Source organism: Oncorhynchus tshawytscha, linkage group LG06 (genome assembly GCF_018296145.1).
Source record: "Oncorhynchus tshawytscha isolate Ot180627B linkage group LG06, Otsh_v2.0, whole genome shotgun sequence".
Taxonomy (NCBI): Eukaryota; Metazoa; Chordata; class Actinopteri; order Salmoniformes; family Salmonidae; genus Oncorhynchus; species Oncorhynchus tshawytscha.
In genome coordinates, this window is record NC_056434.1 from 75,435,132 (window position 1) to 75,449,436 (window position 14,305).

At 40.7% G+C, this 14,305-nt stretch overlaps 1 protein-coding gene across 1 annotated transcript in view; it reads left to right on the forward strand.

Annotated features, from left to right (window-relative positions):
* The window catches only part of LOC112253542 (ryanodine receptor 2), an 84,652-nt gene extending 71,410 nt beyond the window's left edge, over nt 1–13,242 (forward strand). Inside the window, exons 93-102 of the mRNA XM_024425488.2 lie at nt 65–107; nt 301–437; nt 2,448–2,508; nt 2,696–2,842; nt 2,928–3,062; nt 3,595–3,751; nt 3,977–4,041; nt 8,807–8,907; nt 12,285–12,336; nt 12,449–13,242. Of these exons, the coding sequence (XP_024281256.1) occupies nt 65–107; nt 301–437; nt 2,448–2,508; nt 2,696–2,842; nt 2,928–3,062; nt 3,595–3,751; nt 3,977–4,041; nt 8,807–8,907; nt 12,285–12,336; nt 12,449–12,544 (994 nt within the window). The 3' untranslated portion in view covers nt 12,545–13,242. The remainder of the gene's footprint in view (nt 1–64; nt 108–300; nt 438–2,447; nt 2,509–2,695; nt 2,843–2,927; nt 3,063–3,594; nt 3,752–3,976; nt 4,042–8,806; nt 8,908–12,284; nt 12,337–12,448) is intronic.
* The last annotated feature ends 1,063 nt before the right edge of the window (nt 13,243–14,305 follow it).

Sequence of the window (14,305 nt, forward strand, 5' to 3'; positions counted from 1 at the left end):
TTTGATTTATTCTACAAAATAATAAGTTGTGTTTTATGATGCTCGATTATGTTTTTTGTTTCAGATCATTTCCCAGTAATTACTGGGATAAATTTGTGAAAAGGAAGGTAGGTACAGTAGCCCTATTCACCTCACATGATTCTCTGTGTATAGTTGCGTCAGCGTCTACACATATATCACAGCACAGTCTAGTGTAATAAAAAGAGACTGGAGATCTATGAACCATGTAATGGCTTAAGCAATTATACTCTCTCCATAGCATTGCCATTAAAGTCAATCACCCTCAACCTTTCTCTTCAGGTGATGGACAAGTATGGGAAGTTTTATGGTTGTGACCGCATCAGTGAGCTGCTGGGGCTGGATAAGGCTGCTCTCGACTTCAGCTCCGAGGGACAAGAGAGGAGAAGGCCCAGGAGAGAGGGAGCCTGGACTGCTCTGTGAGTGGATATGTGTGATCCCTTAAATCCATGTACTGTTTACTGTACTATACTGTTCTGTACTGTACATACCTTCTGTGTGAGGCTAGAGCCTAGGTCTTTCAGTCACTAACTTACATCGCTGAACTAAGTCGGCTGTAGCCACACCCTTCACTAGCCAGGAATAGATAGACGTGTTGGTTGTTTAGCATCAAAACCGACGCGTGCATAATTGTGTGGCAAAACAGACCGGGTTGGCTTAGATAGTTGACAACATGTAAACTATATTTCCTCTCCAATGTTTATTGAAAACATACATTTGCACAATGAGCACTTGTCTCCCAGATACATTGTTTCAGTTGTTGGTTAGCTATATGAGTCAAAATGTCTCCAAACAAGACATGGTATCAATAAGAACATAAAACTATCTGAAACAAGCCACCTACGATTCCCCACATGGCAGCTTCTTGTCGTTGTTGCTAGCTATCTGACCATTCAGAATCATAACACTACACGGACTTCTGCCTCAACAATGCGCACCCATCATTTTCGTGACTTTGCCAGCCAACCCATCTATAGAAACCCCACAAATGTTTGTCTCTAAACTAAATAGAATATGTCATTGTTATTCTAGATACGCTTTAAGGATGTTTGGCTATTGTTATCCACCTCATGACTTCAACGACGGACACTTTACAAAGAAAACATGACCTTGTATTCAGCAGCACTTTGAGCATTATCGGCTAAAGCGACAGCACTGATGTCAGGCGTGGGTGTGTCTGTGTGTATCACTTACTTGAAGAAATGAGAATAAAACAGAATATGTAGTACCTTACATTCTGAAGTGTCTTGACAGAAGGTGGCAGTAATGTGCAGTTTGAATCAGGTTGTATTGCAATAATCCAATGTGTTTTGTAAATGGTAATGACAAATTATAAAACAGGACGTGTGAGTCCTTTTGGTTACATATCTGAGTAATATGTGGTTATTCAAACTCAAGGAGTTCTATGTTAAGTACAATATACAGGTACCTGCCTAAATAAAAGAAACACCAACATAAACGAGCCGCCAGAACAGCTTCAATGCTACTTGGCATAGATTCTACAAGTGTCTGGAACTCTATTGGAGGCATGCGACACCATTATTTCACGAGAAATTCCATAATTTGGTGTTTTGTTGATGGTGATGAAGAACACCGTCACAGAATCTCCCAAAAGTATTAAATTGGGTTGTGATCTGGTGACTGAGACAAACATACACACACCCTTTAAACCCCCTATGCTCCTTTGAGACCCCTCAGATCTCTTCTAGCCATGGTAGCCAAAATAATGGGCAACTGGGTATTTTTATACATGACCCTAAGCATGATGGGATGTTAATTGCTTCCTAGGTTCTGGCCTTTCTAGGGAGTTTTTCCTAGCCACCGTGCTTCTACACCTGCATTGCTTGCTGTTTGGGGTTTTAGGCTGGGTTTCTGTACAGCACTTTGATATATCAGCTGATGTAAGAAGGGCTATATAAATATTTGAATTGCTTAATTAACTCAGGAACAACACGTGTGGAAGCACCTGCTTTCAATATACTTTGTATCCCTCATTTACTCAAGTGTTCCTTTTATTATGGCAGTTACCCGCATGAAGAAAGCTAGTATGAGGGTTTGTGCTCAGGCTGGAATGAAAGGCGGCCGGTGCGTGGGAGAGAAAATATGTGTAGATATAATAAAGTACTCACTCTCAAAACCATGAAAAGGAATAAGGAGGCCGATATGCTCCGTTCCTTTTGAATTTTTATATAGCACCTTGCACTCTCACTTTTTGTATTCTTTTGAGCATTAATTAAATCAGTGATATTATTTTTGCATTTCGGCCTCCTTGGGTTATTCCTTTTCATGGTTTTGAGAGTAAGTACTTTTTGAACTCTACAGTTACCTGTATGACTCTCTTATTTGTATTGAGGGTGTCCCCTTAAATTAAGAGATCAGACAGGGATGTATCCATGCCTAAGAAGACTGACTAGATATGTCTGTTTCAGATTAAACTCCATTGATGTCAAGTATCAGGTGTGGAAACTAGGAGTAGTGTTCACTGACAACGTAAGTAAAGCAGACGTTTACTTTATCGTCCTACTGTGTTGTATATATGATGATGACTCATCCTGACATATGTGTTTTATAGTCATTGTTTTCCATAGATATTAATGTAGACCATATGATGATAGCTGCTATAGTGTCTGTGATGTACCCAAGCTGTCTCCCTGTCTTATCTCGTGTGTTTACACAGTCCTTCCTGTACCTGGCATGGTATATGACCATGTCTGTCCTGGGCCACTATAATAACTTCTTCTTCGCTGCTCACCTGTTGGATATTGCCATGGGCTTTAAGACCCTTAGAACCATCCTGACCTCTGTTACCCACAATGGAAAACAGGTACAGTATAGGCAACTATAAAACCCTGTTGCCGTGGGGGGTTTAGAGAATATTACATTTTCATAATGCTGTATATGTTTGTCAGTTGGTCCTGACTTTGGGGCTGCTGGCAGTGGTGGTGTATCTCTACACCGTGGTGGCCTTCAACTTCTTCCGCAAGTTCTACAACAAGAGTGAAGATGGAGTAGCTCTGGACATGAAATGTGACGACATGCTCACTGTGAGTTCAGCACATGTAGTAGCACATGCATGCAGACACACTGACACATAGTCTAAACTAGCCACGGAGTCTGAGAAGGATTTCTGACAGTGATGCCCATAGTTGAGGTGAACATAGCCTTTGCCTTAATGCCCCTCTATATCCACCCTAGATTGATGGACACTTGGATTAAGATAACCCTCTCCAGCCTGAGCTGGGCTCTTTGTCTCACTGGGAATGAATTCTCCACTTTAATATGGTCTTGTCTGTTTTATTCCAATATGGATTTCACTGTCACTCACTCAGGACAGACAGACTTGTTATGCTTTAGAAATGCATTGCATTACAATACAATACACCAGACTTGAAGGTTCACCAGTAATGTTAGAATGGCACGTAGATATGTACATGCATGCAATATCTCAGCAACGACATGTTTAGTTAAAGAATAAGACTGCTCAACTCGTTCACAATAAGAGCTGTGAATGCCCCATGCACTACCCCAGCAATGTTAAGTAGCAAAGTCAATTGGCTACTCCTCCTTGTTCTCTAGTGCTATATGTTCCACATGTATGTGGGTGTGAGAGCGGGGGGTGGCATCGGTGATGAGATTGAGGACCCGGCCGGGGACGAATTTGAGGTGGTCAGGATCATCTTTGATATCACCTTCTTCTTCTTCGTCATTGTCATCCTCCTGGCCATCATTCAGGGTGAGAAAGAATGTAGACGCTACACACACACACATTCTTCTCTGTTATTCACCAGTGGGTCAGATAGATTTGTCAGTCTTTATGAATATTTCATATGTTATTGAGAATAGAGCAATGCTAATGTATCTGTTTATCCCTCCAGTGTCTTAAAGTTCTCCTGTAACCTGTCAGTTAATCATGCACAAATACTTGTGACACCAACACTCAAGTCTGTGTTTCCTGTAGGTTTGATAATTGATGCCTTTGGGGAGCTCCGTGACCAGCAGGAGCAGGTGAAAGAGGACATGGAGGTGAGATAAGTTACATGCTTTCTTTAAAACATTCACACACACCTATGTAATTATTTGAAGAACCTACCGCACCTGTAATTCTCTCTTTCAAATATTTCCTAAAACATTATCTGTAAAAGTGACTTATCAAAGGAAGCTATCCTTACCCTACCCTAGTGCACTTTTGGGTGCGGTAACAATATTGGTTTTGCCATATGTTATCTTGAGGTCAACTCTAATCAGTGTATAAATTGATGAGACTGTGGCTCATGTTTTAAGCGGATTCAGAGAGTGTTGTCAGAGCATGTTATTCAATCAGTAGTCTTAATGAGGATACACTTATCTCTAATGAGATGGAGATAATTAGACCATGTTTTGAAAAAAAGTTGTAAATTGCATATGCAGATAACCTGGGCTGTGGTTTATCAGAAAATACATATTTGCATCCCTATACATCTTGAAATTGAAGGAGATGGGAACCTTTTAGAGACAACACTCCGATGCATGTGCAAGTGCACACACCACTTTAAGGAATCATGTGTTCTGAAAGTCGGAGAGTGTATTTGCTGCATAATGACTTGATCTTGTGAAATGCAAATGTGTTAATTTCGTAATTTGATGACTAGGGCTGTCAAATGAAGAAACTAAATGTAGTCAAGTCCCGTGTGGCTCAGACGGTACAGCATGGCACTTGCAACACCAGAGTTGTGGGTTCGATTCCCATGGGGGACCAGTACAAACCAAAAAAATATGAAACTGTATCCACTCACTACTATGTTGCTCTGGATAAGTGTGTCTCATAAAATGTTAATTGTCAGATGTGCTGTGATTAATCGCGTTGTTGAGAAGCATACTTTAACCTCAATGTCAATTTGTTTTTACATCGCATTGTAGATTTTAGGTAGAAACAGTGCCTTCAGAAAGTATTCAGAACCCTTGACTTTTTCCACATTTTGGTACGTTAGAGCCTTGTACTAAAATTGATGAAATAATTTTTTTCCCTCATCAATCTACAAACAATACCCCATAATGATAAAGCAAAAACAGTTTTTTATACATTTTTGTATTCAGACCCTTGACTCAGTATTTTATTGAAGCACCTTTGGCAGCAATTACAGCATCGAGTCTTCTTGGGTATGATGCTACAAGCTTGGCACAGCTATATTTGGGGAGTTTCTCCCATTCTTCTCTGCAGATCCTCTAAAGCTTTGTCAAGTTGGATGTACAGTGTCGCTGCACAGCTATTTTCAGATCTCTCCAGAGTTGTTCGGGCTCTGGCTGGACCACTCAAGGACATTGAGACTTGTTCCGAAGCCACTCCTGCGTTGTCTTGGCTGTGTGCTTAGGGTTGTTGTCCTGTTGGAAGGTGAACCTTCCCCCCCCCCCAGTCTGAGGTCCTGAACACTCTGGAGCAGGTTTTCATCAAGGATCTCTCTATACTTTGCTCCTTTCATCTCCCTCGATCCTGACTAGTCTCCCAGTCCTTGCCGCTGAAAAACATCCCCACAGCATGATGGTGCCACCACCATGCTTCATCGTAGGGATGGTGCCAGACACAACTCATGGCATTCAGGCCAAAGAGTTCAATCTTGGTTTTATTAGAACAGAGAGTCTTTAGGTGCCTTTTGACAAACTCAAAACAGGCTGTCATGTGCCTTTTACTGAGGAGTGGCTTCCGTCTAGCCACTCTACCATAAAGGCCTGATTGGTGGAGTGCTGCAGTGATGGTTGTCCTTCTCGAGGGTTCTCTCATCTCCACAGCGGATTTCTAGAGCTCTGTCAGAGTGATACCTCCCTGACCAAGGCCCTTTTCACACGATTGCTCAGTTTGGCCGGGTGGCCAGCTCTAGGAAGAGTCTTGGTGGTTCCAAACTTCTTCCATTTAAACTTCTTCGGGATCAGTGTCCCTTCCACGGGACGATTGAGCTAATGTAGGCTAATGTGATTAGCATTAGGTTGAGAACATTTTCCAGAACATAAACATATCTGATATTGGCAGAAAGCTTACATTCTTTTTAATCTAACTGCACTGTCCAATTTACAGTAGCTATTACAGTGATAGTGTACCATGCTGTTGTTTGAGGAGAGTGCACCATTTTGAACATGTAAAGTTATTAATAAACAAATTAGGCACATCTGGGCAGTCATGTTACAATTTCTTTAAACAGAAATGCAATGGTTCATTGGACATTATGGCCTTTCTCTTGCATTTCAAAGATGATGGTACGAAAAAATACAAAACAATGGTTGTTTTTTTCTTTGTATTATCTTTTACCAGATCTATTGTGTTATATTCATCGACCTTGCCAAGGCTTTCGACTCTGTCAATCACCATATTCTTATCGGCAGACTCAGTAGCCTCGGTTTTTCTAATGACTGCCTTGCCTGGTTCACCAACTACTTTGCAGACAGAGTTCAGTGTCTCAAATCGGAGGGCATGCTGTCCGGTCCTCTGGCAGTCTCTATGGGGGTGCCACAGGGTTCAATTCTCGGGCCGACTGTATATATCAATGATGTTGCTCCAACTGCTCTTCAATGCTAGTAAAACCAAATGCATGCTTTTCAACTGTTCGCTGCCTGCACCCGCACGCCCGACTAGCATCACCACCCTGGATGGTTCCGACCTAGAATACGTGGACATCTATAAGTACCTAGGTGTCTGGCTAGACTGTAAACTCTCCTACCAGACTCATATCAAACATCTCCAATCTAAAATCAAATCTAGAGTCGGGCTTTCTATTCCGCAACAAAGCCTCATTCACTCACGCCGCCAAACTTACCCTAGTAAAACTGACTATCCTACCGATCCTCGACTTCGGCAATGTCATCTACAAAATAGCTTCCAATACTCTACTCAGCAAACTGGATGCAGTTTATCACAGTGCCATCCGTTTTGTTACTAAAGCACCTTATACCACCCACCACTGCGACCTGTATGCTCTAGTCGGCTGGCCCTCGCTACATATTCGTCGCCAGACCCACTGGCTCCAGGTCATCTACAAGTCCATGCTAGGTAAAGCTCCGCCTTATCTCAGTTCATTGGTCACGATGGCAACACCCACCCGTAGCACGCGCTCCAGCAGGTGTATCTCACTGATCATCCCTAAAGCCAACACCTCATTTGGTCGCCTTTCATTCCAGTTCTCTGCTGCCTGTGACTGGAACGAATTGCAAAAATCGCTGAAGTTGGAGACTTTTATCTCCCTCACCAACTTCAAACATCTGCTATCTGAGCAGCTAACCGATCGCTGCAGGTGTACATAGTCTATCGGTAAATAGCCCACCCAATTTTACCTACCTAATCCCCATACTGTTTATATTTATTTACTTTTCTGATCTTTTGCACACCAATATCTCTACCTGTACATGACCATCTGATCATTTATCACTCCAGTGTTAATCTGCAAAATTGTAATTATTCGCCCACCTCCTCATGCCTTTTGCACACAATGTATATAGACTCTCTTTTTTTCTACTGTGTTATTGACTTGTTAATTGTTTACACCATGTGTAACTCTGTGTTGTCTGTTCACACTGCTATGCTTTATCTTGGCCAGGTCGCAGTTGCAAATGAGAACTTGTTCTCAACTAGCCTACCTGGTTAAATAAAAGGTGGGGGAAAAAAATATATATATATATTTTCATACATTCTTTTCACATTTCCACAAATTTCAGTGTTTCCTTTGAAATGGTACCAAGAAAATGCATATCCTTGCTTCAGGGCCTGAGCTACAGGCAGTTAGATTTGGGTATGTCATTTTAGACAACATTTTAAAAATGGGGCAGATTCTTCTGGAAGGTTCTCCCATCTCCACAGTGGAACTCGGCGGGTTCTTGGCCAACGCCCTTCTCCCCTGATTGCTCAGTTTGGCCGGGTGGCCAGCTCTAGGAAGAGTCTTGGTGGTTCTAAACTTCTTCCACTTAAGAATGATGGAGGCCACTCTGTTCTTGGGGACCTTCAATGCTGCAGATATTTTTTGTACCCATCCCCAGATTGGTGCATCGACACAATCCTGTTTCGGAGCTCTACGGACAATTCCTTTGACTTCATGGCCTGGTTTTTGCTCTGACATGCACTTTCAACTGTGGAACATTATATAGACAGGGGTGTGCCTTTCCAAATCATGTCCAATCAATTGAATTTACCACAGGTGGACTCCAATCCAGTTGTATAAACATCTCAAGGATGATCAATGGAAACAGGATGCGCCTGAGCTCAATTTTGAGTCTCATAGCAAAGGGTCTGAATACTTATGCATAAGGTATTTCTGTTATGTATTTTTAATACATTTGCAAACCATTCTAAAAACCTGTTTTTGCTTTGTCGTTATTGGGTGTTGTGTGTCGATTTCATTCAGATTTTTTTTGTATTTAATCCATTTTAGAATAAGGCTGCAATGTAACAAAGTGTGGAAAAATACTCTGAATATTTTCCAAAGGCACTGCAGATGATGTATTTTGGATGTTTTCAGTGTATTTTCAATTATTTCAAAAAATTGTGCACTAAAATTACAAAAACGTTAACTCGAGTTAACTGATTAACAGCCCTAATGATTACCCAGTCTACAATGAATGACCTATTACAATATTACAAATTACTTCTAGTATACAGTACGCATGAAAACAACTAAAGCAGAGTTAGAATTAGGGGAATGCATTCACTATCTTTAACACAATAAGTACTTGTCTTGTTGCTTGTCTCTTTATGTTATTCACATGGAACAATATGCATGTGCTATAAATGTGTTATGTAAATGTGAGATACCTCTCTCTTTATTCCCTGTAGACCAAGTGTTTCATCTGTGGAATCGGGAATGACTACTTGGACAATGTGCCCCATGGATTCGAAACACACACTCTGCAGGAACACAACCTGGCCAACTATCTGTGAGTTGATACCTGCGGTCTAGTTTCACTGATATGTAAAACTTTACTTAAATAAACCTGCCTGTAGCGTCATGTGCCTGACGTCTAGGCTTTGGACTAACATGCTCGCAACACTGCCATCCCACAATCACAGGAATGACATGCCTGTCATACGATGATTGCTGACATATCATACCTCTGCCTTACACGACATTTTCTTATAGCATTTAAAAAAAAAACTTTTGTGTGAAATTAGGTAATTGCTTGTCATGTACATATATTTTTACAGGTGTAATGTAGTTTTGTAGGCAGTAATATGACCATGATTAGGTATAGCCATTTAAAAGATCTGCTCTGTGATTAGTCAATGATTGAAGGAATCATTATCATGTCCACATTTGATTGCATCTCAATTCATGTGGAGCTTCACTTGTCCAACAGGAAATGTACAGTGGGGCAAAAAAGTATTTAGTCAGCCACCAATTGTGCAAGTTCTCCCACTTAAAAAGATGAGAGAGGCCTGTAATTTTCATCATAGGTACACTTCAACTATGACAGACAAAATGAGAACAAAAAATCCAGAAAATCACATTGTAGGATTTTTAATGAATTTATTTGCAAATTATGGTGGAAAATAAGTACTTGGTCAATAACAAAAGTTTATCTCAATACTTTTCTGTAAGTCTTCACAAGGTTTTCACACACTGTTGTTGGTATTTTGGCCCATTCCTCCATGCAGATCTCCTCTAGAGCAATGATGTTTTGGGGCTGTTGCTGGGCAACACGGACTTTCAACTCCCTCCAAAGATTTTCTATGGGGTTGAGATCTGGAGACTGGCTAGGCCACTCCAGGACCTTGAAATGCTTCTTACGAAGCCACTCCTTCGTTGCCCGGGCTGTGTGTTTGGGATCATTGTCATGCTGAAAGACCCAGCCACATTTCATCTTCAATGCCCTTGCTGATGGAAGGAGGTTTTCACTCAAAATCTCACGATACATGGCCCCATTCATTATTTTCTTTACACGGATCAGTCATCCTGGTCCCTTTGCAGATGTTTCCACCCCCATGCTTCACAGTAGGTATGGTGTTCTTTGGATGCAACTCAGCATTCTTTGTCCTCCAAACATGACGAGTTGAGTTTTTACCAAACAGTTATATTTTGGTTTCATCTGACTATATGACATTCTCCCAATCTTCTTCTGGATCATCCAAATGCTCTCTAGAAAACTTCAGACGGGCCTGGACATGTACTGGCTTAAGCAGGGGGACACACCTGGCACTGCAGGATTTGAGTCCCTGGCGGCGTAGTGTGTTACTGATGGTAGGCTTTGTTACTTTGGTCCTAGCTCTCTGCAGGTCATTCACTAGGTCCCCCCGTGTGGTTCTGGGATTTTTGCTTGTGATCATTTTGACCCCACGGGGTGAGATCTTGCGTGGAGCCCCAGATCGAGGGAGATTTTCAGTGGTCTTGTATGGCTGACTAAATACTTTTTTGCCCCACTGTATATAGATGTCAATATATACTATTACATTAAATGTGGCGCTCAATGCTTAAATTGCCACTCTTAGCTCTCTTCAACAGTTTATTACTAATGTCAATATTAATGACCCATTTCATTATTTAGGGTGTTTTATTTTAGCACTTGGTTGATATGCATCTCTAATCATGTAAGCTGAGACTTATTATTTTATTATGAGTTGGAAATCACTAACATCGTTATAATTGGCGAGTCAATTATACCGGCCTCCCCATTCAAAATTAGACAATACGTCCACAGTAGTTTACTAAGGCCAGCTAACATTGCATGTGGTTATGTAACAGTCACTGTGCTTAGCAGTATTGCTTCCTTGCTCACAATATCCTTGCCAGTACTTGTGCTCACGCTAGAAATGCGCGGGTTGACTCGTAAAGTTAACGTCAATCCACAGAGGCAAAAAGGACAATGTCGGAGTTTCATTCAATAGGAGAAAAGCTGTGAAATGGAAAGTTTTAAATAAAGAGAAGGGAGGGCCAGAAAAGTAATGTTTGGGAAAGATTTTGAAGTGGTAAAAGAGGATGATAGCGGGTATGTTGTGTGATGATTGTGAGGCGCTATACAAATTCAACAGTCACAAGACAGAGATTTCAAATAGGCCTATAGCACGTCAAGGGAACTGTAGCCTACTCTTCAAATGGGTTAAATGGAAACTGAAATCTGGACACTGACTTAGAGCTCTCGACGTGACAATATTCCCGCCACAATGGCAGTCACGAGTCATGATGGCAGTCAAATTCCCTGTTATTGTTGGTCACGGTAATCACATCTAAAACTGTGCAAAATAATGGCGCTGATGGGTAGCCTACCCAACTTGCTAACGGCCCTCACTAATGGCCTGGCAGTCCCTCTAATCACTCTAAACACTTCATGATTGCTAAGGATTTTTAAAATTTTATCCATTTTAGAATAAGGCTATAACGTAACAACGTGGAAAGAAAAAGAGTGTAGAGGTGCTTTATAAGCATCATAAAAACTGATAATATTTCAACTCCATAAAATATGCATCCAAGCCAAACTGAAACCTTATCAGAAACATGTTAGGTTTTCCTAGCTTTTTATTTCGTTACATTCGGTCAAACTGATGTCATTTGGGAATTTTGTAAAGAAAAGTTATTGCATTTTCTCCGCGGTCCCTAATATGTCTTTGCTCCTCAAAAAAAGCAGAGATGACAGAACTTTACCGTTGTCAACTAGATTTAAGCATTCATTCTATCATTTCTGACATTATTCTGGTGAGCAACAGTTTATTTAGTGTTCTAGGACAACATATAATGACAGAAAGGAAGCTGCATGTATCCAATTATAGACAAATAGCCTACCAAAGTATAAACATTAACTAAATCAGACAAAAGAAATCCTGCATCCCCTGTCTCTGACTGAAGACTACAAGGCATTTTTGTATATTAGTGGGTTAGGGTTGGTTGCGGGACTCGGGAGTTTCACTTTATCACATAAAGTCGGGCGGATGGGTTATTAGCGGTTGCAGGTGAACAAACAGCTGACCCGCGCACCACTAGCTCAAGTCTTCTGCCTCGCCAACACGTGACTGTGCTGCTTTAGAACGTACTAACTAGTTGCCAACTAAAAAGGATTAAATTCATTGGCGCCATTTCAAGCTGTGGGGTGAGTTTATCCGGTACGATCTGACTCCGTTACACTTACTGTTAATGTGTACTGTAACTTTCAACATGTGTTTTGCTACGTATAGCGTACATTTTCAATAGAGTAGAATGAGATTCCATTTCTTTGTTGTGAAAGCCTCAACCCTGTTTCCAAATCGACCATGTTCTACTGCCTGTAACAGTCACATGTTGGTAGGAGTTTCTCAATGTGTCTCTCAACCTGTTCTCTCCTGACAGATTCTTTGTGATGTACCTCATTAACAAAGATGAAACAGAACACACGGGCCAGGTAATACTGCTGATATCCACCTATTCTGTGCATAAAGTTACATGAAAGATCATGATGTAGCCTAATATATGAATTCCTGTTGCCCTTGACACTGTTGACTTGTCCTTGACAGGAATCCTACGTATGGAAAATGTACCAGGAGCGATGCTGGGAATTCTTTCCTGTCGGTGACTGTTTCCGTAAACAATATGAAGACCAGCTCTGCTGAAGGGATGAGGGATATCTGATGTGTCATGATAACATCATCATATAGGATGACACAATGCCTTCAGAAAGTATTCACACCCCTGGACTTTTTCCACATTTTGTTGTCACAGCCCAAATGTTATATTGAATACATTTAGATTTTGTGTCACTGGCCTATACACATTTTGTTGTCACAGCCCAAATGTTATATTGAATACATTTAGATTTTGTGTCACTGGCCTATACACACTACCCCACACACTAATGTAGAAGTCTAATTATGTTTTTCAACATTTTTACACATTAATTACAAATGAAAAGCTGAAATGTCCTGAGTCAATAAGTATTCAACCCCTTTCTTAAGGCAAGCCTAAATAAGTTCAGGAGTGAAAATGTGCTTAACAAGTCACATAATAAGTTCCATGGACTCAGTCTGTGTGCAACAATAGTGTTTAACATGATTTTTGAATGACTACCTCAGCTCTGTACCAAACACATACAATTATCTGTAAGGCCCCTCATTCGAGCAGTGAATTTCAAGCACAGATTCAACCGCAAAGAAGGGCACCTATTGGTAGATGGATAAAAATGTAATATCCTTTTGAGCAGGGTGATGTCATTACCGTTTGGATTGTGTATCAATACACCCAGTCACAAAAAATACAGGCATCCTTCCTAACTAAGTTGCCGGAGAGGAAGGAAACCGCTCAGGGATTTCACCATGAGGCCAATGGTAACTTTAAAACAGTTACAGAATTGTGGCAAAAAAATGTACTTTATGTCCAGAAAACAAAAGTGTTATGTTTGGGGCAAGTCCAACATAACACATCACTGAGTACCACTCTTTATATTTTCAAGCATGTTGGTGGCTGCATCATGTTATGGGTATGCTTGTCATCGGCAAGGACTATGGAGTTTTTTATGATACAAAGAAACGGAATAGAGCTAAGCAAAGGAAGGTTTTTGTCCTGTTATTGACCTAGTTACAGTTTTGACTTAAATCTATTTGAAAATCTATGACAAGACCTGAAAATGGTTGTCTAGCAATGATCAACAACCAATTTGACAGCTTGAGGAATTTAAAAATAGTAAATGGCAAATGTTGCACAATCCAGGTGTCGAAAGGTCTTAGAGACTTACCCAGAACGACTCACAGCCGTAATCGATGCCAAAGGTGACTCAGGAGTGTGAATTCCTATGTAAATTAGATATTTCAAAACATTTGCTAACATTTCTAAAAAAAAAACATGTTTTCACTTTGTCATTATGGATTATTGTGTGTACATGTGTGAGAAACATATATTTAATCCATTTTGAATTCAGGCTGTAACAACAAAATGTGGAATAAGTCAAGGGGTATGAATACTTTCTGAAGGCACTTTGGAATGAGTCACAAACTCACCATAAATATGGTATGCACTGAAGTCAACTACTGAATATTATCAACTGGTGGTTCGAGCTCTGAATGCTGATTGGCTGACAGCCGTGGTATATTTTATTTTTATTTAACCTTCATTTAACTAGGCAAGTTAGTTAAGAACAACTTCTTATTTTCAATGACGGCCTACCAAAAGGCAAAAGGCCTCCTGTGAGGACAGTGGGCTGGGATTAAAAATAAAACAAATATAGGACAAAACACGCAACACGACAAGAGAGACAACACTACATAAAGAGAGACCTAAGACAACAACAGCTTGGCAGCAATACATGACACCACACCATGGAAGCAACACAACATGACAACAACATGGTACTGTAGCAACACAATATGGTACAAACATTA